Source organism: Stigmatopora nigra, chromosome 4 (genome assembly GCF_051989575.1).
Source record: "Stigmatopora nigra isolate UIUO_SnigA chromosome 4, RoL_Snig_1.1, whole genome shotgun sequence".
NCBI lineage: Eukaryota > Metazoa > Chordata > Actinopteri > Syngnathiformes > Syngnathidae > Stigmatopora > Stigmatopora nigra.
The window spans coordinates 18,706,424-18,730,445 of NC_135511.1; the positions used below are offsets into that span (position 1 = coordinate 18,706,424).

Below are 24,022 nucleotides of genomic sequence, written 5' to 3' on the forward strand. Positions count from 1 at the left end.
ATCCTGAATGCAGAATATGTATTTTATTGATTTTTTTATGGGAACTTTAAAGTTGGGATGTGAAAAGAAATGGTCATTGCCGACCAATCATGTCAAATCTGATCCAAAATAACATATTTTCTCGCATATTAGCCTCGTATAAGTAAAAAAAATGAAAAAAAATTGAGTAAAACAAAAACTCACCTGGACTACAAGTTGCCAACCAATTCAGATCGGGATAGGCTCCAGCACCCCTGCAACAATGAATAAAATCACAAATCAAAAAATGATCTAAATAAAGTACATATTACATTTTTATTATTGTTCTTTCAATGACTAAAAAATGGCAAAAAAAGTACTTTTTGGCATTTTTTCCCATTTAAAAAAATGTACATATCATGTTTACTCGCATATAAGCCTCTCTGAGTATAAGCTGCACCATTAAAATTGTCTTAAAATTTAAAAAAAATGACAGAGCATGGTGTCCAATCCATTTTGAACAAACTACCGCCAGCCGAAATGGATTGGACGCCTGTCGCCGTCAGGCATTCATATTTAAATGAGTCTTTTCATCATGTCTTTTTAGCGAGTCATTAAATCACTGACACCTGCTATTTCGTCTCGACCAAACTGAGGTACGAGGAGATCTCATTATCCCCCGACCAAAAAATAAATGGAGTATGTGTTCAAAAAAATGTCTAGTCAAGTGGATTTGGAGATGACATGACGTGACGCCTGCTGGGATAAAAATGGAGCATCCACCTGTTCATGTAAAATATCTAGCAGCTACTTCTCACCATCGCCTGTGTTTGATTGATTAACAGCTCGGCTTCTCCTCCATGTGGACTCTTCAATCTACAAAATAACATTTTTAAAAAATCATATACACAGCTGACACGGGTTAAGATGTATTTTTTTGACCGTCCAATATATATCACACTAGCATGTAAGTCGCAATCACCAAAGTATCCATAATAAAAGGGAAATAATTATATCCAAGTCGTACCCGAGTATAAGACGTGATAACCAAAGAATGCAAAATGAAAGCAAAAACTCGAATATAATTGGCATTTTGGGTGCAGTTTTTGAATGACATACATTATATGTTAAAGTCATTGTAAAATAGGGAATGGTAAACAAAAAAGGCACATTTTTCGGTAAAATATGAAGTTTTTTGAACAGCTAGACTTACAAAACACAAAATAACTCGCTGTTAGCAGTCAACATGGGAAAAAATGAAAGATATTCTATTAAAGACACATTAAATGATGAAAAAAGTGTGATTTTTGGTGTGGAATTAATGTACACGGGTTGATTTTGTGGCATTTTTAGGGGAAAGGTTACTCTTTTCGCAATTAAATGCGATGAGCCATGGTATGAGTCACTGTTAAAGTTGAGATTGATCAAGTTGACAGATGGACAGACTCACAAAAAATAAAAAATAAAATGGTGTACCGGCATGGTCGCGTTAGCTAAAAAAAGGTAAGGCAATGCAGCCCAATGACTAATAAAACAGCAGTGGCGGGAGGTCATTTTTTTGCGCAATTTTTAGATGTTTTTTTTTCCTTTCTTGACGCCTTTGGCGTGACTCAGTTTTCGGCGCCGTCATTCATTCGCTGACTGACGTGAGAAGACGTCTGAGAACAAGTCGGCCCGGGAAGGTGAGGAAAAATTTCACTGGGTGGGTTTTTAGTCGCGTTACTTTTTCAAAATTCTAAAATATGGAGATTTCATTTTAACGACGCCGGGATACATGGGATATTATTCAATGAGTATGTTTGAACATGTTTTATAGTGTACAAGAGACAAGATATGGGCTGTAAAAAATAAAAAACAAAACAGAAGGATGTGAATTTGCGCTGTAAAAAATAGATAAACAAAAGAGAAGAATGTGAAATCACGCTGTAAAAAATAAAAAACAAAAACTAATGTAAATTGCACCGTAAAAAAAAAAAAACAGAAATGTAAAATTGCACTGTAAAAAATAAAAAAAACAAAACAGATGGATGTAAAAGTGCACTGTAAAAGATACAAAAACAAAACAGAAGTATGTAAAATCATGCTATAAAACCAGCTAAGAGTGAACCGCGGTATAACGAGGGACTACTGCATATATGCCTTGCGATTGGCTGGCAACCAGTCCGGGGTGTACCCCACCTCCTCCCTATATTTAGCTGGGATAGACTCCGGCGCCCTCATGACAGCGTATCTCTTGGTCCCTGTCAAAAGGACTTGACGTTTGGTGCTGTCAATGGCGGCCAATCAAGGGTTAAAAATTAGTCACTTAAGTGCTCGCGTGCTAGTTTTGATAGCCTAGCGACAAGCGATCCCGTCTTATCTAAAAGCGAGAGCGTGTCAAGAATCCCGCCAGCGTGTACGTGGACGAATAAAAGGTTTAAGAGAGAAGGAGTCTTGGGTTTCAAACGCCACAAATCGCTTGGGCGCCGAAGGGCGGTGGGCAGGCAGTGTTTGTTCCTGGGGAGGGCGACGTTTCTCCTTCAAGCGACCCGAGGCGCTCCGAGTGGCCAAGCGTGGGCGGAAAGATTGTGGACGGAGGACGGAGGTGGAAGGAAATTCAAGGAAATTCAAGGGAATTCAAGGGAATGGGAGTGGACACTGATCAAGGGTAAGGATCTTCTTTCTTCTTCTCCATTCAAAAGAATGGAATATTAATAATACCTCTGAATTTCAGCTCAAAGCTATCCTATGGTTAAATAAAAGCTTATTTTCTTTCAAAATCGCCAATTAACATCATTTTTTTCTTCTTTTGTAGAAAGTGTTTACTGTTTTTTTTCATTTGAATATTGTGGAAAACGGGTTGCTGGCATCTGTCTAGATTTTACGTCATTTTAGGCAATTTCCGGGTCATTTCCGGGTCACTTCCGGTAAATTTTGGGTCATTTGCTATTGAGTTTGAGGGACTTTATGGGATGCTTCTTTTTCCTTTGATGGTTTGTGTTGATTTTGGGCTTTTCTGGGTGACTTTCTGTTGCTTTTAAGCCATGTTATAAAAATGCTGGCGGCCATTTTGACAAATTAATAAAAGGTGATTGCAGACAGGATATTCAGCAAAGTGCAAAACTCACAATCTTATCATTTTTGAAAAAAAAAATCAAATCGTTATGAACTTCAAAAAAAAAATCTGCAATGTAGTTAAAAACCACAAAACTTGAAGCCGTGATATTCGAGGGATTACTGTAAACGCAAAAAGTCCATCTAACAAGTCCAAATAAGACGTGTATACGATTTTTTTTGTTATTTTCTCATTGGAGGGCTTCCGTCAAGGAACCGGAGACTCGTGACATGGTGCTCCAGGACAGGGAAGACGGCTCGACGCCTCGGCGCCGTGTTTCGATGCCGGACGCCGCTTGCAAAGTCCTCGCCAAAGATGGCGGCATGGACATGATGTTTATGGGTCAGTTTGCGTTCCTGAATCAAATTGACACATAACGCACTGAGTGTTGACTACTCTTCTATTGATTATTTGTTATTATGATCTATTATTGATCTGTCTTTGTTTGGACAGTGGGTGGATGGACCAAGGACGACCATTCCTGCCTGGTGGAGCAATTCTGTCCCGAATTTAACGAGTGGAAGTCAGCGGCGCGTCTGCTCAAGCAGCGCGGACAGGTCGCCGTGGGCGCCGTAGATGGCGAGATGTACGCGCTGGGCGGGGAAGACGGCGTTCAGTGTTGCAGCAGCGTAGAGAGGTGAGATGAGGACGGGTGGACGTATGGACATGATCTAGACCAGCCGATCGGTTAAAAGAGGGAACGCAAAGCAGGCATTTTCCCATGACGTGGCTTGGGAACTTTTGCTGGGGGCGCTATTTTTGGTTCCGGGTCACATGCTAACACGTGGTAGCAACATCTTGTAGGGTCAGCAAAAGACTCGATGCCCTCCATTGTTGTTATTGGTTGGCCTCACTTATTCTGACAAATAGAATCCAGCAGACTGGACGAATAATTCCTTATATAGATACTAATAATGTGCTTTTGATTGTATTTGAGCAAGGGTGTCAGACTCGGGTTGGTTGGCGGGCCGCATTAACATCAACTCGATTTTATGTGGACCGTTTTAGATGTAATATTTAGATTTTTTTATTTTTAGAAATGGATTAAAAGAACTGGATTAAAAGTCTTGAATATTTCGTTTTTTTAAAGATCTAAAAGTGTTTATTTTAGCTTTTTTTAAGTATATTTTTAGATTTTAAAAACTGATTTTTGAACTAAAAACTGAAAAAATGCCTTAAAAATGACAATGATTGATTTAAAAGAAGGAAATCAGGAAATTTAATAGACATCTGTACTCATTTTAATTGGAGCTTAAAACAGAAAGTCAGCATTCATCATTGACTTTCTCGGGCCGGACAAAATGATGCAGCGGGCCAGATTTGGCCCGCGGGCCGCAACTTTGACACCTGTGACACACTATCTCAAAAATCCCACGGGCGATGATTTTGAATCTCAAGATTATCCCTTCAAAGTAACACATTTGTACTCTATGAAAACCATAAATATTGTGAATCAGGGGGCGGCTTATACGCGAGAAATTGTCAAATTCAACCATTTTTAAATGGTTGAATTTGACAATTTCTCGCGTATAAGCCATTTAAGGCCATCTTAAAGGTGCGAGGTGGCTTATATGCGAGTATATACAGTATCTAAACCACCGACTATTGACGTACATGACCAGTTGCGACGCCTCACTCATCAAACACTATTAACTCCGCCCCCCCCCTTTCCAACAGGTACGACCCAGACACAGACAGCTGGAGTGCGGATGTAGCACCCTTGAGCAGCCCCCGCAGTGGAGTGTGCGTGGCGACCATGGACGGATACTTGTACGCCATTGGAGGACACGACGGTATTGCGGCCATAAATACTGTGGAGAGGTACTGCGCCATTGTTTATCATTAAACGAGGAAAAACTCTCCTCTATCCTTGTTGGGTGCACTTGGGAGAATGTTTTTTCTTTTTTAAAAAAAGGCTTATATAACAACGTCAAAAATAAAATATAATATCCGATGACTAACAAAGCAGTTGTGTTTTTTTTTTATGTGACGCCGCAGGTACGATCCAAAGATGAATGCATGGACCAAGCTGGCGCCCATGTTGACTAGACGTGCCCGAGCCGCGGCCGCAGTACTGGGGGACCACCTGTATGTCATGGGGGGCAACGACGGGGTCCGCGCCGTCAACTCAGGTGCGTCGTTAACTGGAAAAGTCCAATTCGATTGTTTCCTAAATTGGATTTTTCCAAAAGGAAAGACGTTTTTTTTTTTATACATGGAAATGTCCTAAGCACTGCTGTCAAAGTGGCGGCCCGGGGGCCAAATGTGGCCTGCCGGATCATTTTGTGCGGTCCGAGAAAGTCAATCTTGAGCGCCAACTTTCTGTTTTAGGATCAAATTCAAACGAAGAGTATAGATGTATATTACATTTCATGATTTTGCCCCTTTTAAATCAATAATTGACCTTTTTTAATCATTTTTTCTGTGTTTTTAGTTCAAAAATCATTTTGTAAAATCTAAAAATATATTTAGAAAAGCTGAAATAAACATTGTTTTAGATCTATTAAAAAATGAATAATCAGGGATTTTAATTAAGTTCTTTTAATACATTTATTAAAAAAATATATGTATATTATATCTAAAATGGCCTAGCGTGGACCAACCTGAGTCTGACAACCTTGCCCTAGAGTAAGCCAGAAACAAGGGTGCTGGAGCCTATCCCAGCTAACTACGGACACCAGATGAGAAACAGCCTAAATAGTTGGCCAGCCAATCGCAGGCCACAAGGAGATAAAACAACTTATCACTCATAAATAATGACAATTTAGCATAGAATTAGCCTAGCTAGCATGTATTAGGCATCCGCTCATGGATTAGCAAGAGCCTAACAATGTTGTTAAGTGAATCGGGAGACTTTTTGATTGATTGAATCAAGAAGAAAGCCACAAAAATGTCGTCTGGCGTCGTTAAAGATAAACATGCCAGTCATTTTGACTATATTGGTCTGTGAGAAGCCCCCGCTGTTGAAACTCCCAGCAACTATTTTGGTCCAGTCCAGCATTTTTCATTTTAACTATAGTACTGCAATAGTTAGACTGGTGGGATAATACCATTAGCTTTATTATTGTATTTTTTTGTAGTAAATAATGAGGATGTTTTCAATGGCATATTTTTGAAAATGTATTAAAAAGGGAAAAATAGGAAAAATGTCAATAGTAAATTTGTAGTTTCTCAAAAATACCACGTGACCGATAATTTTTTTCAATATTTTCCCTTCCAAGAAACATATTTGTACTCCCTATTAAAACCATGAATATGGAGGTGAAAATTGTGAATCAGGGGGAGGCTTATACGCGAGAAATTGTCAAATTCAACCATTTTACGGCAATTTTAAGGGTGCAACTTACACATTTATATGGCTTATATGCGCATAAATACGGTAAATAGAAAATGACATTGACATATATGTATATATAGCATGTTGACATTAATTAACATTACTCTAATTTTCATTTTAACGAGACCACTTTGATGTGGGAGAATATTAATCAATAAACACGACTTACCCTTAAACATTTGACAGTGGAGAAGTACAACCCCGAAGACGGCAGCTGGTCCATGTGCGGGCACATGTCCACTCCCAGGGAGAACGCGGGCTGCGCCGTCTACTTGGGTCACGTCTACGTGGCCGGGGGCAGAGACGACCTGGGTTTGAGTCTCTGCTCGGCGGAGCGCCTGGACCCGGACGCCGTCCGTTGGATGCCTGTCAAATGCATGAGAAGCAAACGGGATCACGTGAGTGCCAATGGTGGCCTGGTTGTGGCGGACATGTGACCGGGACATTTTGTCTTTCAGGTGTCTCTGGTGGTGTTCAACGGCACCCTACTGGCCGCGGGGGGCACGGATGGCGTTTCCGATTTGAAAACCATCGAGCTTTACAATAGCGAGAGCAACACGTGGAGGTCAGTGGCCTTGAAACTTCATCATATTTTATTTGTTTTGTGTTTTTTCTTGTTTTATGTCGATTTACTCGTATCTCAAATCAATGTTTCCAATAGAAATGAACTAAAAACTCATGAATTGGTTTCAACCCTCTGAAAAAACACCCAAAACGGGATATTGGATTGGAAAAACATTTTGATTTGTTCTAATTTGCCATCTATTAACAAAGTAACAAATTATCTAATGGTTTAATAATACTAAAATTAGACGGATTTCACGGAAGGAGACTTTTTGCACGGCAACGCGCTCGTAACATAAACAAAATTAAATGAACTTGGGTTACAGACACTCAAAAAAAAGATTAATCTAACCTTACACTAAACTTAATTGTAATTTTGTTTGACATTTTGATACCTTTCTTCAGGCTCTATTGGCCCCGCCTCCACCCTGACTTTCAGATTTGACCTATCGAGGCTTATTTGCTTTTGTCTTCCTAAAAAATAATTACAACAATTATGTACACAAATGTCCTCACAATAGAACGCACAAGAAGTAGTATATACTCCTCTCGTATTAGCGAACAAGCTCCGCCATTTTTGCACTAACGGGAAAAAAAATACAAAAAAGGCAAAGCTCCGCCCAGTGCTCGTAGAGAGACATTACACGGGGGAGTTGCGATGGGAAAGACTACAGTACCCATGATGCATCTCAGATATATACAAATAAATCAAAATTAGTCTGGTATGTCAAGGTAAATATTTGCACTAAATTTGACTCGTATCTCAAATTACTCGAATGTCGAAGTATGACTGTACTGCATTTGACCTCTGGTCTGTTTTTAGACACTTTGGAAGTATGAAGAGCAAGCATCCAGGGGGGCGAGTGGCTGTTCTTCGCTAGAAGCAGGGAGAAAAGACGGCTGAATGCAGGGGTGTGCAAACTTGTTCTTCTCCCGGGACTTCACTATTTATTTTTTTATTTTTCAATCAAAGGAGGCAAAATCCAGGTTGAAATCCTCCAAATAGACCATCGGAATCAATGGGAAAAAAGAACTGGTTATAAAATGGCTGCCAATGATGGTGATAGACGTCCAATACTATTTGTCCACTTTGATTTGTTAAAGAAATGATCTAAATTAGGTTAAAATAAATGATAATAAAAGATTAGGGTTTTTCATGGGTTTTTTTTTAGTGGAATCTTTTTTTTGCCCTTCAAGCCAAGACGTCCAATGTAGGCTCAACTTTAGCTTCTTGTGTGGGTTTTAGGCAATAAAAATTGAGGAGTGGGGGCCGGATTTTGGACACGCCTGGGCTAATGGATGCCCACTGTGATAATCTTGCAGCTCAGGCAGCATAAAACCTGAATAATTGAAGAGTTTGCATTAGTAAACCACCAGTACAAAAAGAGGCTAAAAGGTTAGCATACTGCTATTTTTTGTCGCCCGTTTTAATGGAAAAAAATCCGCTGTGAGAGCTGGTTTGAACATCCGTACACAATAAAAGAGAATTCATGTTGCTGTGTGGATAATGTAAAATGAAAAATAATAGTAGGGAACATTTCGGGTAATTTTGAATGATATATCTCAAAGAAAAATAATGAAATGCTACAAAAAGCGACATTAAAATGATAGCAAAGTGTAAACAATAGACGTTAATAATTATGTTTGATGATGGATAATGTAAAAGTCAGTTACTGCACTCTTTTGGAGGAAAAATATGACCTTTATCCTTGTTTAGTTTCGTTCATAAGGTCTAAAAAGGGGTGGCACCATCTGGTGGTTCACGCTGGAAGTACACCCAGATTAAATTTAAGGCGGAAAAAAATGGGTGGTCGTAACTACAAATGTCGGGAGTTTGATTCCTGGCTTTTACGATTCCTGGCAGGGTGAAAAAAATGTTTTATTCACTTTTATTCACGTTAATTTTCAATTTCTTGGGGATCAAAACGGGACTCGTAATTGGCCGATCGTCATAATTAAGCGACTCGGAGGCAAAAATGTGTTTCATCTGTCGTACAAACTTTGAAATGAATCAATGCTAATGGTCACTTCAGGAAGCATCAACAATTTATGATTTTTAATATGCCTCTCAGTCATCATTAAAGTTAGATGAGTGATTATATTTCATTGGGGTTTAATGGATTCCTATTACGGTGGTTAAGGTGGTTTTAAACCCGCATCATGTTAACAGATTGAACCCTGGTAGATTATCGTTACCGTAATTTCTCACATATTAGCCACTTAGCCTCACCCTTAAAATGGCATTAAAATGGTTGAATTTGACAATTTCTCTCGTATAAGCCGGCCCCTGATTCACAATTTTCACCTAAAATATTCAAGGAGTACAAATTTGTAACTTTGAAGGAAAAATATTAAGAGAAATTATCAAAATCACGTTGTATTCAAATTAAAAAAGGAAGTCATGTGACCAATACATCCAGAAATTGGTCTGGTTTGTCATTCCTAGGTAAGATGGCGACGCCCTGAGCGAACAAGTGATTTTTTTTCACATTGTATGCAAGATAGAGTTTATTTTTTTGCTCAAATTTCATTCATAGACGTCAAAATAAATGTTATGAAGCGTTTTATCTGTTTATATTTTCTCTATTTTGAAATAAATCAACATATCGGCCGCATCGTCACATGTCAAGTCGAATTTATGCGCATATAAGCCGTACCTTTGCTTCAGTCATCATTTTTTAGCGACAAATACGGCTTATATGCCAGAAAATACAGTAATTAAGAAAAAAAACGAGTATGAGATGCTATACAAAGTGTACGCACATCATGTGACAAAAGTGGACTATTACATGACGACATGTCGCATCGGTGCTTCTTTATAAGACAATTTTCAGGGCGGCTAATTTCCCGGTGATCAAGTACGGGTAAAAAATCCAGAGGAAATCAGAGTGAGAGGAAAGAGAGCGAGATGCGGCGGCGGCCATAAGTGGCTGTGTGGGCTTTAAAAACGATGACGCTCCCAGCGCTCTTTCCCCTCGAGGATAATGGGCTGAAACGCGGTGAGGCTGGCGGAGCACACGGAATACCCGCGCCCAGCCGCAAACAGCTTTCCCGGAGACGCTCCCCCTGGCCGTGAGCGGGCGCCATGAATGTCTTTTTCAACTTAAGGGGCTCCATTGTCAGGCAGATGGTGGAAGACAGACAAGCTCCAGGTAGGTCGCAAAAAAAGGGGATCGACGGATTCTGCGGGTTTGAACGTTTTTTAGAAATGGTCGCCGATAGGGCGCAGCTTTTTGGAGATGACTTTTATCTGTCAATTAAAGGTTGATGTTGGGAAAGGGTGAAGTTTTGCCTGATTTTTGGGTTCAGGAATAGTGGAGAAACCTGTTGAGGCTTTGGGAGATGAGGGAAACTTTGCATAGGGAAGGTTTCAACTTCAAAACTAAAGCAGGGAAGCTTAGCTCTCCCATTTTGGGCATTTGTATTTTGGGATGGTAAATTGTTGCTTTGTGCAGTGGAGAAGGAATTAAGAAGAGCTGTCAGGAGTGGATTTTTAATCCAGTTTCAGATTCATTTAATTACAGTAATCCGTCGATTATGGCGGTTCATGTAGACCAGACATGGCCGGGAAAAATGAAAAACACCAAAGTTGGGTCACCACTATTTAAAAAATATATATATATTTTTTTTTAATGTTTTTTACTTCAGTGCTGGGTTCTAGTAGCAAATGGAGGAAGGGGGAGTGGCTTCCGCTTGCGAGTTTCAGCATGGATTTTCACATTTTTATGAACTTAAAAAAAATGGAATTAAAAAAAATTCCCCCAGAAAAAAATCTGGTATGTAGTGAAGCCACGATATTTGAGGGATTACTGTACCCTATTGGCCCAAATATAAGATGACCCTGATTATAAGACTCACAGAAAACAATACATTGTATCCAAAACATATGATTATAATGATATATTTGAGAGAAAGGGCATGTCATTTTACCATATTCAAACCACCAATCTACTGTGATTAAACAAAAAACTGCAATAACCGCGTCGAAATTCCCACTAGCTACGAGTGATTGTTTGGCTTTGCTGGGATAGTCTCCAGCACCCCCCGCGACCATTGGTAGGATAAGCGGTTGAGAAGATGAATGAATGAAGCAATAAACAGTACAATAGCGAGTGGTTAGTTGTCTTACCTGAGCAAAATGACATGTTAGCTCCAAAATAAGCTTCTTGCTCGGTTTGAGGTTGAGGGAGAGCATTCTCTCTCTACTTCCCTCCTCTCTCCCCCTTATTTGGTGTCGTCCAGAAGGAAAGATGCTGATGCTGACGCCACCGTGTATGTTCTAAGGAAGAAATTGAGCGTTATTTGAGTGAAATACGGTCGAAAAAAGCATGTTTATGGAGTTCGGCAACTAGCTTACAAAGTTGTTGCTAAGGGACACGCGAAGAAGGGCGGATTGATCGTTAAATTAATTGTCAGGTGTACTGTAAATCTTTCTGGAGGAGCGTCTAAACCAATCAGAGATAAGGAGGGCGGACTACTTTTTTATAGATGTTATTGCCTTCTTCGGAAGCGACAATTTGCGACTGAATTTCGGCTACGACCGAACCGCTAGCTTGACCAAGGCGTGATGCATTCACGTGACCCAAACACTGTCGGACTTTAGTCACTCCTCGAGGGGCCGGGTTTTGGCGTGGTGAGACGATGACACGGGTTTGCCAAGGACGCGGCCGTGGGGCAAAGAAGATGACTCTCAAGCAAAGCTGGAAAGCAAGTTTACGATGATGGGACCGCGAGTGAGGACGGAGACGCAGGCAGGTACATAGAGGGAGTCTAAGCTTACGCAATATTACTCTTGGGCAAATGTTTTGCTTCATTATGTCAAAATGCGAAAAAGTTGAAGGGCACAAGCAGTCTCTAGCTGCTAAGTTATTTAATCGCGTTGGTTTGAATTCCAGAGTCAATTATGAATAAACTGTAAGGGAGTTGTATTTTCCAAACTATGGCTACGGGGTCTTGAAGGGGTCCCAGCTCATTTTTTGGTGCATCATAACTTTTACAGATTAGGGAATTCATTCATTCCTTTTCCGAACCAATGGGTCCCAGATAATTTTAGTGCATCATTCATTTCTCAGTTTAGGGATTTTATTCATTTATTTTCCAAGACACTTATCCTCACTAGGCTCCAGAGGGGGTGCTGTAGCCCATCCCAGATAATACTGAATGGCACACAATTAGCCTAGCATGAATGTTTTTGGGACGTTGGAGGGAACCTGGAAAAACCCACACAAGAACATGTAAACCTCCACACAGTGGGGACCCACTTGGCATCGAACCCTCGAGCAAAAAACTGCGAGGCCGACACGCCGTCCACTAGGACACCGGGTCACCTTTCAATTTGTTCAAAGTATTAATTCCATCAGTCACATGAAGCCATTTTTTAAATGAAAACAAGAAGTATTCACTGTTTTAGACGACAAATGAACAAATCGCTTTTCCTCAAAACAACTCTTGTCTCTTTTTGTACACCTGCTTCGTCATCCCCAAACGACCCACAAGAGGCAGCCATGAGCCCTCCACGCCGATCTTCGAGTTCCCATGGCGACAGGTAATTTCCCCGCAGCACTGTATCGCCTGTCATGTGACCACAAATAATACACACTTGATACTCTGAAACTGCGTCGATTAGTGACAACAAATACGACGTTTAAAATGGCAAACTTTATATTTCATATACCTCACGTGAAGATAATACTATAAGAATGTTGCAGTGACATTTTTTTGTTTCGTAAAAAAAAGAGGGTGAGTTAATACACATCTGTCTTGCTGCCAGAGTTTAATTTTAGAATATAAATCAATGTTCCCTTGCTGAGCTGCTCGCATAAAAGATGACGACGGTGGCGCAATCCTGTTATAAAAGCGACATTTCTGGTAAAAACGCACTTTTACAAGCGCAGAGAATGATCAGAGGGTGATTAAGCAAAATCAAAGAAAGCCAAAGAATTGGACTCTAATCGCTTCTACAATTCCTGCAGTTGTCGGCCGTGAGGCGTTCACTGACACGTCGTAAAGTCGGGACTTTTGTTTTTGGGCGGCATGTATAACGAGTCTTTTCTACCTTCGAGCAGCAGGCCGTCAACGGAAAGCACCCAAAGGAACAACAGCAGCAATTCTGGCGTCATCCTGGACATTTCGGCTCTCAAAATGGCCGAAGTGGAGACCGAAGTTCCTCCTCTTCCGCCTCGTTATCGCTTCAGGGACCTCCTGCTGGGCGACCAGACTTTTCAGAACGACGACAGGTAGCGTAACCCTTTTTCTAAGAAACTTTACACAGTGGTACCTCTACTTACAAAATAAATTGGTTCCAGAACTTGTTTGTAACTTGGATTTTTCGTAAGTAGAGTCGTACTTTATCTTTAAATTCTGTCATTCGTTCCACGGTCCTCCAAAAAATTACCAACTACACCCTTTAAAAGTAATAAAAGTGTTCCAATTTTGTGTCAAAAATGTGAAAACCACTCCAAAGTGAAAGAAAATGAATTAAAGTGAATAAGAAAGATGCTAAAAAAACATTTTATAGTCAAAATATAGATGTAAATAGTGCAGTGCAAGGAGGAAGCTAACGGCAATAGCATTTATTGAAAGTATTTTGTAACCTGAAATGTTCCTATTTAAGGAAATTTGTAAGTAGAGGTAACACTGCAAAAGATGTGGTTGTGTTTTTTTATGAATATATTTGGCATCCGCTGCTTATGCTTGAGTATCCTGAACTTTCGGGACTCCAAGTGTTAAATTATTGTCATGGTTGGAGAGGACGGGGGTGAAAGAATGAGCCCAGCATCTGAGGCGCTCTCCGTGGTTCTGAATGGAAGCTCCGGGATGCTTTCAGCAAATGGACCGTGAGCTTTCCGCAGCTTTTAGCTGGAGGCGTTTCAAAATAAAGCTACAGTGAGGCTAATAAAAGCCACATTTTTTTGTGCAAAATTTAATAACTCTTGAATCGATGGCCAGCCAATCGCAAGGCACCAAAATAATAAATGTCCAATTCCCTTATACTGGTTCAATAGGTGGCTAGCCAATCGGAACGTAACGTATAGCTAGGGTCAATTTAGCATACTGTTAGCCGAGCTAGGATGTTTTGGGAATGTGACAGGAAACTGGAGTACCCGGAGAAAACCCATGCAGGCCCGGGGAGAACATGCAAACTCTGCACAAGTGGACTGATATGATTCAAACTCAAAAGTTTTGGATATAATTTAGATTTTTTTTAATAAATGGATTAAAATAACTGGATTAAAAGCCCTTAATATTCAGTTTTTTTTAGATCTAAACAATGTTTATTTGAGTTTTTTTAAATCTATTTTTAGATTTTACAAGGTGATTTTTGAACTAAAAACAAAAAAATTATTAAAAAATTACAATTATTCAGGAAATTTAATATATATTAATTTCAATTTGATCTTAAAGCAGAAAGTCGCCACTCATTATTGACTTTCCCGGACCGCACAAAATGATGCGGCGGGCCAGATTTGGCCCCCGGGCCACCACTTTGACACCTGTGCACTACACCCACTTTGACCCCGCCCCCTCTCCATATTCTTTAAAGCTACAACCACGATAAAAACCGTTGCAAAACATGACAAGATTGTATAATATATAAAACAAAAGCACCCATTGGGCATCTATCAGCGTCAATGGCATTGAAACGCAACACCACATAAAACAGGGATTGATAATGCAATGGGGGTGAATGATTGCACCTTTTGGAGCAACTGACTTGATTTATTATTGAATGAGTGTCGGCAAGAGCAGTACGTAATTAGCCGCGTTATCTTCCTCACCTCAGGCCTTTTGGTCCCAGCAATGTATCTGACATAAATCCATACGCTGGCGTGTACGTATTGTACGCTTAGCGATGAATATTGATCCGCCGCATGTGTTACTGTGAAGATTATGGTGAGCGCAAATAAGACATTACGCTCGGTCAGCATCACTCGCCGTCGCTAACGTCGTTATCGTCACCGAGACTCAAATGGAGGGAAATTGGAAGCAGTATTCCCCTATTTTGCACTACAAAACACAAGAAATTCATTCACAAGGATTGCGGGGGGTGCCGGAGTCAATCCTAGCCAACTTGGGGCACCACGTGAGGGACACCCTCAATCGGCGGCCGGCCAATCGCAAGGCACAACAAGACAAACAACCAATAACTCATAGCTAGAGACAAGTTAGCATACAATTAGCATACATTTAGCACAGTATGGACGTTTTTGGGACATGAGGAAAGTGGAGTAATGTTTATGTATGTATATATATTATATTACCATATTTTCACGACTATAAGGCGCACCACATTTAAAGGCGCACCCTCAATGAATGACACATTTAAAAAAATATTCCATTTATAAAGTACACTGGATTATAAAGCGCCCTGTCTCTTTAATAATTGTAAGTGCGCTTTATAGTCATGAAAATACGGTAGATTAGATAACTTTATTCATCCCGTATTCAGGAAATTTCATTGTCACAGTAACGAGAAGGTGAGAATACAGACACAGAAAAACAGGCTTTAGACATAAATAAATAAATTTAAATAAGCAAATTTAAATAAGCATGTTGCTGAATTATAAATAAATATACATACACACATATACACCATTAACACATACATACACACAGATGTACATATATACATATATACTCATGTATATGTGTGTATGTATTAATATATATATTTGTATATAGTATACATTCATACATACATATATACACACACACCATATACACATACACATAGATGTACATGTATACATATATACATGTGTGTGTATTTATGTATGTATATCTATATTTATAAACGTCCGCCATTGTACAAAATCGACACCAAAATGTCTATGGAACGACGCCTTTCCTCAACTGGCGGCGTGTACAGGGCTCCTTGTAATTTTGCTCCGACGTGTCGGCCAGATTGAGCGTCGTTATCGAGGACGACAAGAGTTCGCCACTTTGCACCGTTCAAGCCATTAGTCACCAGCATGGCCACTGAGTGGGTGGGCGGGCGGGCCACCCGAGGGGCCACTCAACACAGAGAGGCTATTTGTCTGCGACGCTCTCGTCTCTGTGCCGCCGCCAAATGCTTTTGCAAAATGGGGGAATACTGCAGTGTAAACAAGGAGGCGGCTTTCATACATAACAGATGAAATATGTTATTGCGGCACTCCAACGGGGTACGACGCAATTAAAAAGAAGTCGAAAAAGAGATTAGAGGAAAAGTATTTTTTGGGGACCTATTACATCTCGGTTGGGGGCGTACACTTCAGCCTCAGCACTTTGTCTCGATTGGCTCATTAGCATCGGGGGTGCCGGGTTCTTGCATTTTGATAAGCAGCTGTGATGATGGAAGGGAGAGTTTAGGAGAGGCCATACTGTGCTGCATTTGTGTGTATGTGTGTGTGTGTGGGGGGGGGAGTGTTGGGGGTGGTGTGTAGCGTCACTTGGAGGGTGATAGTGGAATAACAGTATTGGAATAAAAAAAAAAACTCTTCTACGCACTGGTAGATGTTTTTTATTGGACCAATCTGGTCTGGTGTCATCAGTTGATTGCATTTTTTCAAAATAAATCTTTTAAAAAAAATTGAAATATCAAAAACATTAGCCTTTGTGGAATATTTTGGATATCCCTTTTGATAGAGAAAAAACTTTAAATAATAATATTTTTAACATTATACAAGTCCTACTTGAGTACAAGTAAAGTCCGGAAAATATGGTATTTTTTCTATTCCAAACTACTACTACGACTTCTACTACTACTACTACCACTACCACTACTATTACTACCACTTCCACTACTACCACTACTACTGCTATTAATTCTACTACTACTACTATACAAGACTTTTAGTGGATTACTACCGATGACATTATTGGAGTCCTTTTATTTTGAAGGAATGAGCAACTTTGACATTACGACATTTTTGGCCTATTTTTGAGGCGTGTTCTTCGTTTTGAGATGGATGGCGATGGCCAATACATTGCACTCAATCTAATGAACATTTATATTTGGCACTTGATTAATTTGTCTGCTGGCCTTTCGTGTTTGTCCAACTGTGTCTTTTTAATCGGATTTTTCATTGCCTCTCTGCCTGCAGTTCCACCTCTCGCCACTAAATGTCTCTCTGCTCCAATCACTGCATCTGTCTTATAATTCTGCTATATTTTTGACTTGTTAATGCTCTAAAGTAGACGAATACATTGTTTAAAATACAACATTATCGAGAGGGGCGTGGCTTCATCCCTTTTTTGTCTTTGTCTTCTAAATTTCTTCCTTTTTTAAACATTTTTTGCATCGCACAATTCATTCAAAGTGCTCTAAAAATGGAAAAATTGTGGATAAAAGTCACATAAACGGTTCAAAACAAGAATAATTGCAAGAGGAGAAAGAAATAAACCTAAAAAATGAATGACAAGCAAAAGCTTATTTTTGATATACATAATTTCTATCATTCTCCAAATAACCTGTTTTATGTTACAAAAAAATTGGCTCTATCACCCCCGCGAGCCTTAGAAAATGACGACTTTGTATTGCATGGTAACTTTTAAAATGCAATATTTTAGAATGTTTGCATATTTTGGGTAAATTTTGAGATTTGAAGACGAAAAGGGTCCAAAAATGTTGAATAATAGTTATAATAGCGAGTTCATCCATCTTCTGGTGGTTGCCATGTAAACGCGTCGGTAGACAGGAAAGAAGGAAAACCCTCTTCTACCAGTCTGCGTTTTTTGTGTGTGTTTCGGCAGAACCGAGACTGCGGGGGGTGAACGTATCGGGTTTTTTTTGGGAAGGTAAAACCTGGTTTTGAGTTATTATGTAAGACGGAGAAAATCGTCGTCGTTCGGTCGGTCACGTTTGCTTGTGACGGACGACGCAGGACGACTGCGCCGATCTCCGCGTTCATCTCGACCGGCCAAACAGGGATGGAGAAGAAGAACCGTAACGACGATCCGGAGGAGTCCACAATAACCGATTAGGAGAAGGTGACATAGAAGGGAGATATTAGACGAAGAAGAAGAAGAAGAAGAAGAAGAAGAATGGCGGGCGCTAAACTGACACCGTCGCCCTCGGAGATCGACCCGGACGTCAAAACCGAAGTCCGCAAAAGCCCCGAGCCCACCTGGGCGCACTCGTCCAACCCTCTGAGGAGCACCGACTCATTCGGGAGCGACGCCGGTCAAAGGTAGAGAGAGCAGGCGCGATTCATATCGCGATAGATCGATTACATGGGACGTACGATCGATAGGCTCTATCTTCCCCATTTTTTTCGTGTTTTGGTCGTCAAAATGAGGGAATTTCATGCCGTAATGTGCTCTATTTTCTTCCTGGTTACATCATTGCATAGGTTATTTATGAATGTGTTGGTTTTAGAGTGGTTAATGCAAACCATAGGGAGGGAATATAGGTCTGTTATAGTGAGATTAATGAGGGTGCAATCTTTTTTGGGGGGTATTTTTTTTGTTTGCGAGAGCACTGCACAACTCTCGTGCTGCAGCACCACTGGGTATTTTTGGTTTGGCAGTTTTTATTGCAATGCTGTTGTCTGATTGGCTAAGCCAAGATAGCGGAGATTCGCATACACTGTATTAAACTTGATATTGTTTATCTATTTGGGGTTTGGTGAGGAGTTTTTGAGAGAAATTGAGAGATGGTTGGGTTTTAAGTGCCATTGACAGTGATGGATGTCCGGTTGATTTGGAATGGGAGGTTCGATTGGACGCCGAATGGACGCGGGAAGTTGGGATAAATGTCCGTTGATTGAGTTGACCTGCTTTTGTTTTCATTATTTTTTTCTTTTTACATAAATTGGACGGTAGTTGTGAGATATGGAAGACCAGGAGTGCAATAAATTGATTAAAAATGATAAAAAATGACATAAATGATGTCATGTTAATTGAAAACATCAATAAATATGAAAAGAGAAGCATTTTTAATTTAAAAGGCTGCTGTTTTCATATTTATTGATGTTTCATTGATATTAAATATGTAAACAGACGCATTTTAAAGAAGAAAATGCATCTGTTTTCATTTTTATTTGAAAATAAGAATGAAAATGGACATAAATGATGTACTCTACATTAAAATACATGAAGAAATATGAAAACAGAAGCCTTTTTCATCTTTATAATGATGCTGTTTTCATATGTATTTGAAAATATGAATGAAAATGGACATAAATGATGTAATATGTATTGAAATACATTAATATATATGAAAACAAAGCCATTTAAAAAAATGCTTCTGTTATCATGTTTATTGAGGACATATTTCTATTTATATGGAATAATTTATTTCTATTTTTTTCAATACATATTTATCTATTTCAGATTGTAAGCAATATGTATTCATTCCAATATTCCTTGAAAAGTCCACTTCTGTTTAAACATATACATCTCAATTTTGCAGCTTATTTAATACAATCTTTTTATGTATTCCAGTTTTGGATGATTATTTTTTCTCATCTTCTCCATTTCAGCATTTTAAGTAAGGCAGATCCTCCTAAAACTCTTTTTATAGCCTCCTTTGCACCATAAAATCACAAATCATATTTCCTCGACGTTAATGCTCAGTTGGGCCAGCACCAAAAATTACAATTTTCTTTTATTTGCGTCTTACAGGGACGAATGTTCTCTTTAAAAGTCGTTCAGGTCCGGAAAAGACATTTTTTTTACCTTTAATGAAGTCAGCGTGACATAATCATTGTTTATCCTGCCGATAAAATGGCGTCATAAAAAAGACGATAATGAGAAAATGAATCTCGGGTTACACACAATGAGACTGAAATGATTGGCAAAGCTTCCGTTTCCCGGCAACGGGCAAACCGCCATTGCACTCGCGAGATCAATATTCCACGCCGCCTCATTAAGATTGGACAAAAATGAGAATAGAGAATTAGCACAGAGGATTTTTTTCATTTCATTTTTACCTCCAACTCATTACGACTGCAAGGAAGAAGACAATACGGATAAGTTTAACGTCAACTTGAGGATTTTCTTTGAAAAACGTGAAATCGGTTTAAAAAATAAGTCAAAAAACAAGCGAATCGGGAATCTCAGAGTCATAATATTGTCCATTTTAGCAAGAACCAAAACTATAAAACCTTTAATTTCCTGCATATCGCATTTCACAAAACAAAATGGCGGCGTTATTGAAAGAACTGAAAAATTAGAGGATAAATCTAAACCAAAAACAAGATAACCAACCAGTTACTGAGAGCTAGGGACAATATAGCCTACAATTAGCTTAGCATTTTAATATTTAGGACATGGGAGGTCACCGGAGAACCCGGAAAAAACCCACACAAGTACATGCTAACTCCACATAAGCTAACGCGCTAACCGCTCACCCACCACAACTTTCTACCATTTAAAAAAAAAGCATTACAGTAATCCCTCAATTATCGTGGTTAATGTAGACCAAACATGGCCGCCATAAACAAAAAAAACGCAGTTAGGTCACCCCCGTTTAAAAAAAATAAAAATCTGCATTTTTTTCATATCTTTATGAACTTTAAAAAAAAAATCCCCCCCAAAAGTATTTTTTACCTTTTTTTACTTCAGTGCCCCACTAGCAAGCGGAGGAAAGGGGCGTGGCTTCTGCTTGCGAGTTTCAACAACGATTTTCACGTTTTTACAAAACAAATCATTAACAAAAAAATTTGCCCCAGAAAATCTGCAATGTCGCGAAGCCACGATATTTGAGGGATTACTGTAGTCTGTGTATATTTTAATTTGTGTATTCTTGCCCCAGTGGCATACTTTCCATCCAAATCCCAATGGCTGACACGCAAGCCCCTCCCTTTTCAACATCCGTCAATCTTTAGCTAGCATTGCGGTCAAAAGCGTTAAGTGCTGCTTTCCACTTGTTAGCTGGACTCTCTCCCGGGATTTGACATCTTTTGCAAAGCAATGCTAGCCTAGCCGGAAAACCGCATTTATTTGTTGTTGTGTTTATGCTGTAAAAGCGGCTTTCAAGTTTTTAAATCTAAAACCTTTTAACGTCTTTTTACAGCAGTAACAGTGAGGCTTTGAGGTCGTCTTGTTGCTAGGCGATGTATCCTTGACAGAATTGGGTTATTGTATCCGTTTTGGGAGATTTATGGGGTTTTTGTTGTTGCTTTTTAAAATATATTTTAATATATTTTTTATATTTGTTTAAAAATCTTTATGGATATTGTTTTATATTTCTATAATTTAAAAAAATATTTAGATATATTTTTTATATATTTTTTAGTTTTTTTTAAATATATATATATATATATATATATATTATAATATTTTTACATTTGTATTATTACTTAAAAATAAATATTTTATGTGTTTATTATTTGTTTTATCTTTTTATATTTTTATGTTTATTATTTGTTCTATTTAAAATATTTACATATATATATTTCATATTTTATTATTATTCTTTATTTTATATATATATATATATATATATATATATATATATATATATATATATATATATATATATATATTTGTATATTGTATAATATTTTTACATTTGTATTTTTAGTTTTATTTTATATTTTGTGTTTATTATTTGTTTTATTTTTTTATATGTTTATGTTTATTATTTGTTTTATTATATTTTATATAAATATATAAATAAATTTTATATATTTTTTTTACGGCTCCCAATGGATAACATGCAAAAATATGGATTGTTTATGTCTCTTTTTGTCAAAACGGTTCCCAAACACTACTACGGAGTGTTAATTCAAGTCATACTGAAGAAAAATGTGTTGAAAATATGTATTCTAACATTAGAAAAACACAGCCATTGGTCACAAACGGTGTATCTTCTAAAATCGATTGAGTCAGCCTTATTGTGTGATGCGGCAATCTGTTTTTTTCGTGGAAGGGCATGTGCACGTTAGCGAGTTCCTTCCTGGCTTTAATGGACGCTCCATTAGTCAATTTAGCCAGGCGTAAATGCCGTGACTTCATGTCAGAAACTTTCTTGACTTTCTCTGCCTTAAACCATCTCGTGCTCAATCCATATCGGGCTTCACATCCCATCAGTGGCGTCCACTGGCCTCCCCGTGCTTTGCATTCCGTGCGCCATTGTTGTTTTTAAGCGAGCTAAGCGATCTGCGGCGTTTTTTTTTTTTGTTCCCTCGGCCCTCGACTTGGCGGTCCTAACCGGTGTGTCCACGTCTTTTGCATCCAGGTATCAGGAAGAGTACAGTATGGACTCCACCAATGCCCAGTAAGTCCTTTTGGCAGCATCACGTACGATTGCATGGCATGGCGCCTTGCCCAGCACGAACCACCGCGCAATCCCAAAACCACAACGTTTACTGCACCTCTTTGTTTTTTTTAAATTATTTATTAATTTTTTTTTAATGGCAACCGAGTGGTTAGCGCGTCGGACTCACAGGTCTGGGGTCCTGGATTCAAAATCCAGGTCCCTCCACCTGTGAGGGGTTTGCATGTTGTGGCCTGGGCCTGCGTGGGTTTTCTCCGGGTACTCTGGTGTCCTATGCTGCAGAAATTTGGGGTTTTGGACTCTATTAGTATTAAAATCACTGAGGAAGGATGCTTGGATGTCGATATTCAGCTCGGGATGGACGATGTGTGCTTGTTTTTTGTGGTGGAATGGGTTGTTGGCGGCCATCTTGTGTGTGGCGAAATTGAATGCACAGCTTTGTAGGATATTTAGCAGCTAGGCTAGTGTTTCACTAGCGCTGTGCAGCGGGAAATTGTACAATTTGATATTTAGAGAGAAAAATTAGTATGAATATAATCAGTTTAAAATGGAACTATTACAAGGTTGAAATGAAAATATGATGAATGCTAAATAATATGATTTAAATTGGGAAATTTGGTCATTTTTTTGCTTATTTTTGTCAAACATGAACTAAAAGTTGTTTGCATTCAATTTTTGACGACGAAAAGTCAATTTTTTTTGCGGAAAATTAAGAGATTAAAATCATATTTGGAGAAATGTCATAAAATTAAGCGATTATTTTTGCAGACTTTTGGTGACATGATCTATATCAGTATGAAAAATGACATTTTGTAGGTCTATATAAGTCCTGCTCATAAAACTTTGATGAGAATGACTATTATTAATATACCTCGACATACGAGTTTCCCCAACACGTGACTAATTTGTATGTTACAAACGTGTTGCTGTGCAAAAAAGAAAATGTTGCTTTGTCAGCCGGTTGTCAGCCATCTAGCTTGTCTGAAAATGCTAACGCGGCATCTTCCGCCACGCGCTAACGGTCAAGTCCATGCTGGAGGAAATACAAGCCAAATTGAATCAAGATTTCAGGAAGGAAATAAGCAGCTGTGGGACTGAAACGCGATCCCTCCATGCCATGCCGGCCTTTCCTCATTAACGTGATTTAATGTCTTTAACGGTCAAATGGAGTGGATGATTTAAAGGGCCACGATAAGCAACAACAACAACAACAACAACAACAACAACAAGGGGTTGAAGGATTAGGGAAGTCCAAATTAAAATTATCAAATTGAATTTGGGTTTGATTTGTTTCATAAAGGGACAGTACGCAGGTGTCCAACTCGGTTTGGTGGACACGCCATATTTAAAACAAATGAATCTTTGTATTTTTGGCCCAAAATTGAACTGAATGGTCAACCATTTTTTTGTATTGAAATAAAACTGAAAAAGTGTCGTCTTATATTCGGGGTTTAGACATTATACCCATTCGTGAGGATAGATGGCGCCAGATATGCGAATGCTGAACACTGATGGTTAAGGCAATTATTGCAATTTTTGTTGTTTTTTGGTTCGTTTGAAAAGCCATTTTTTTGCATTGAAATAAAACTGAAAGGTGTCTTCTTATATTCGGGGTCTAGACATTATACCCATTCCCGAGGATAGATGGCGCCAGATATGCAAATGACAAACACTGATGGTTAAGGCAATTATTGCAATTTTGTTGTTTTTTTTGGTTCATTAACATTAGAAAAGCCATTTTTTGTATTGAAATTAAACTAAAAGTGTCGTCCTACATTCGGGGTCTAGAATTTATACCCATTCGCGAGGCTAGATGGCGACAGATATAGTTAAAGCGAATGCTGAACAATGTTGGTTAATGCAA

At 38.9% G+C, this 24,022-nt stretch overlaps 2 protein-coding genes and 1 long non-coding RNA gene across 11 annotated transcripts in view; 2 read left to right on the forward strand and 1 right to left on the reverse strand.

The window, feature by feature from the left end:
• Positions 1-168: 168 nt before the first annotated feature.
• Positions 169-11,535, reverse strand: LOC144195273 (uncharacterized). 2 transcript variants are annotated; one of them, XR_013326066.1, is made up of 5 exons: positions 11,311-11,535; positions 11,083-11,232; positions 6,559-6,755; positions 777-834; positions 181-233 (listed from the first exon to the last, which is right to left on the reverse strand). It is a non-coding gene; the product is annotated as an uncharacterized LOC144195273 (long non-coding RNA). The 2 variants fall into 2 exon arrangements; XR_013326067.1 differs by lacking the exon at positions 777-834 and having other exon boundaries at positions 169-233.
• Positions 2,573-8,370, forward strand: LOC144195272 (uncharacterized). The gene is made up of 8 exons (XM_077714792.1): positions 2,573-2,605; positions 3,252-3,394; positions 3,506-3,689; positions 4,730-4,873; positions 5,051-5,184; positions 6,576-6,787; positions 6,848-6,954; positions 7,777-8,370. The coding sequence occupies exons 1-8, from the start codon at positions 2,583-2,585 to the stop codon at positions 7,832-7,834; spliced, it is 1,005 nt and encodes a 334-aa protein (XP_077570918.1). The 5' UTR covers positions 2,573-2,582; the 3' UTR covers positions 7,835-8,370.
• kcnt1b (potassium sodium-activated channel subfamily T member 1b) overlaps positions 9,797-24,022 on the forward strand; it is a 31,180-nt gene continuing 16,954 nt past the window's right edge. For 2 of the 8 annotated variants that reach the window (XM_077714785.1, XM_077714787.1), the window contains exons 1-4: positions 9,803-10,105; positions 12,450-12,498; positions 13,019-13,189; positions 22,120-22,158. In XM_077714785.1, coding sequence (XP_077570911.1) covers positions 10,039-10,105; positions 12,450-12,498; positions 13,019-13,189; positions 22,120-22,158 — 326 coding nt within the window. In that variant the 5' untranslated portion in view covers positions 9,803-10,038. Of the gene's footprint in view, positions 10,106-11,396; positions 11,709-12,449; positions 12,499-13,018; positions 13,190-17,963; positions 18,125-22,119; positions 22,159-24,022 lie in introns of those variants that run through there. The other 6 variants (XM_077714784.1, XM_077714783.1, XM_077714786.1 and 3 more) reach the window with 6 other exon arrangements.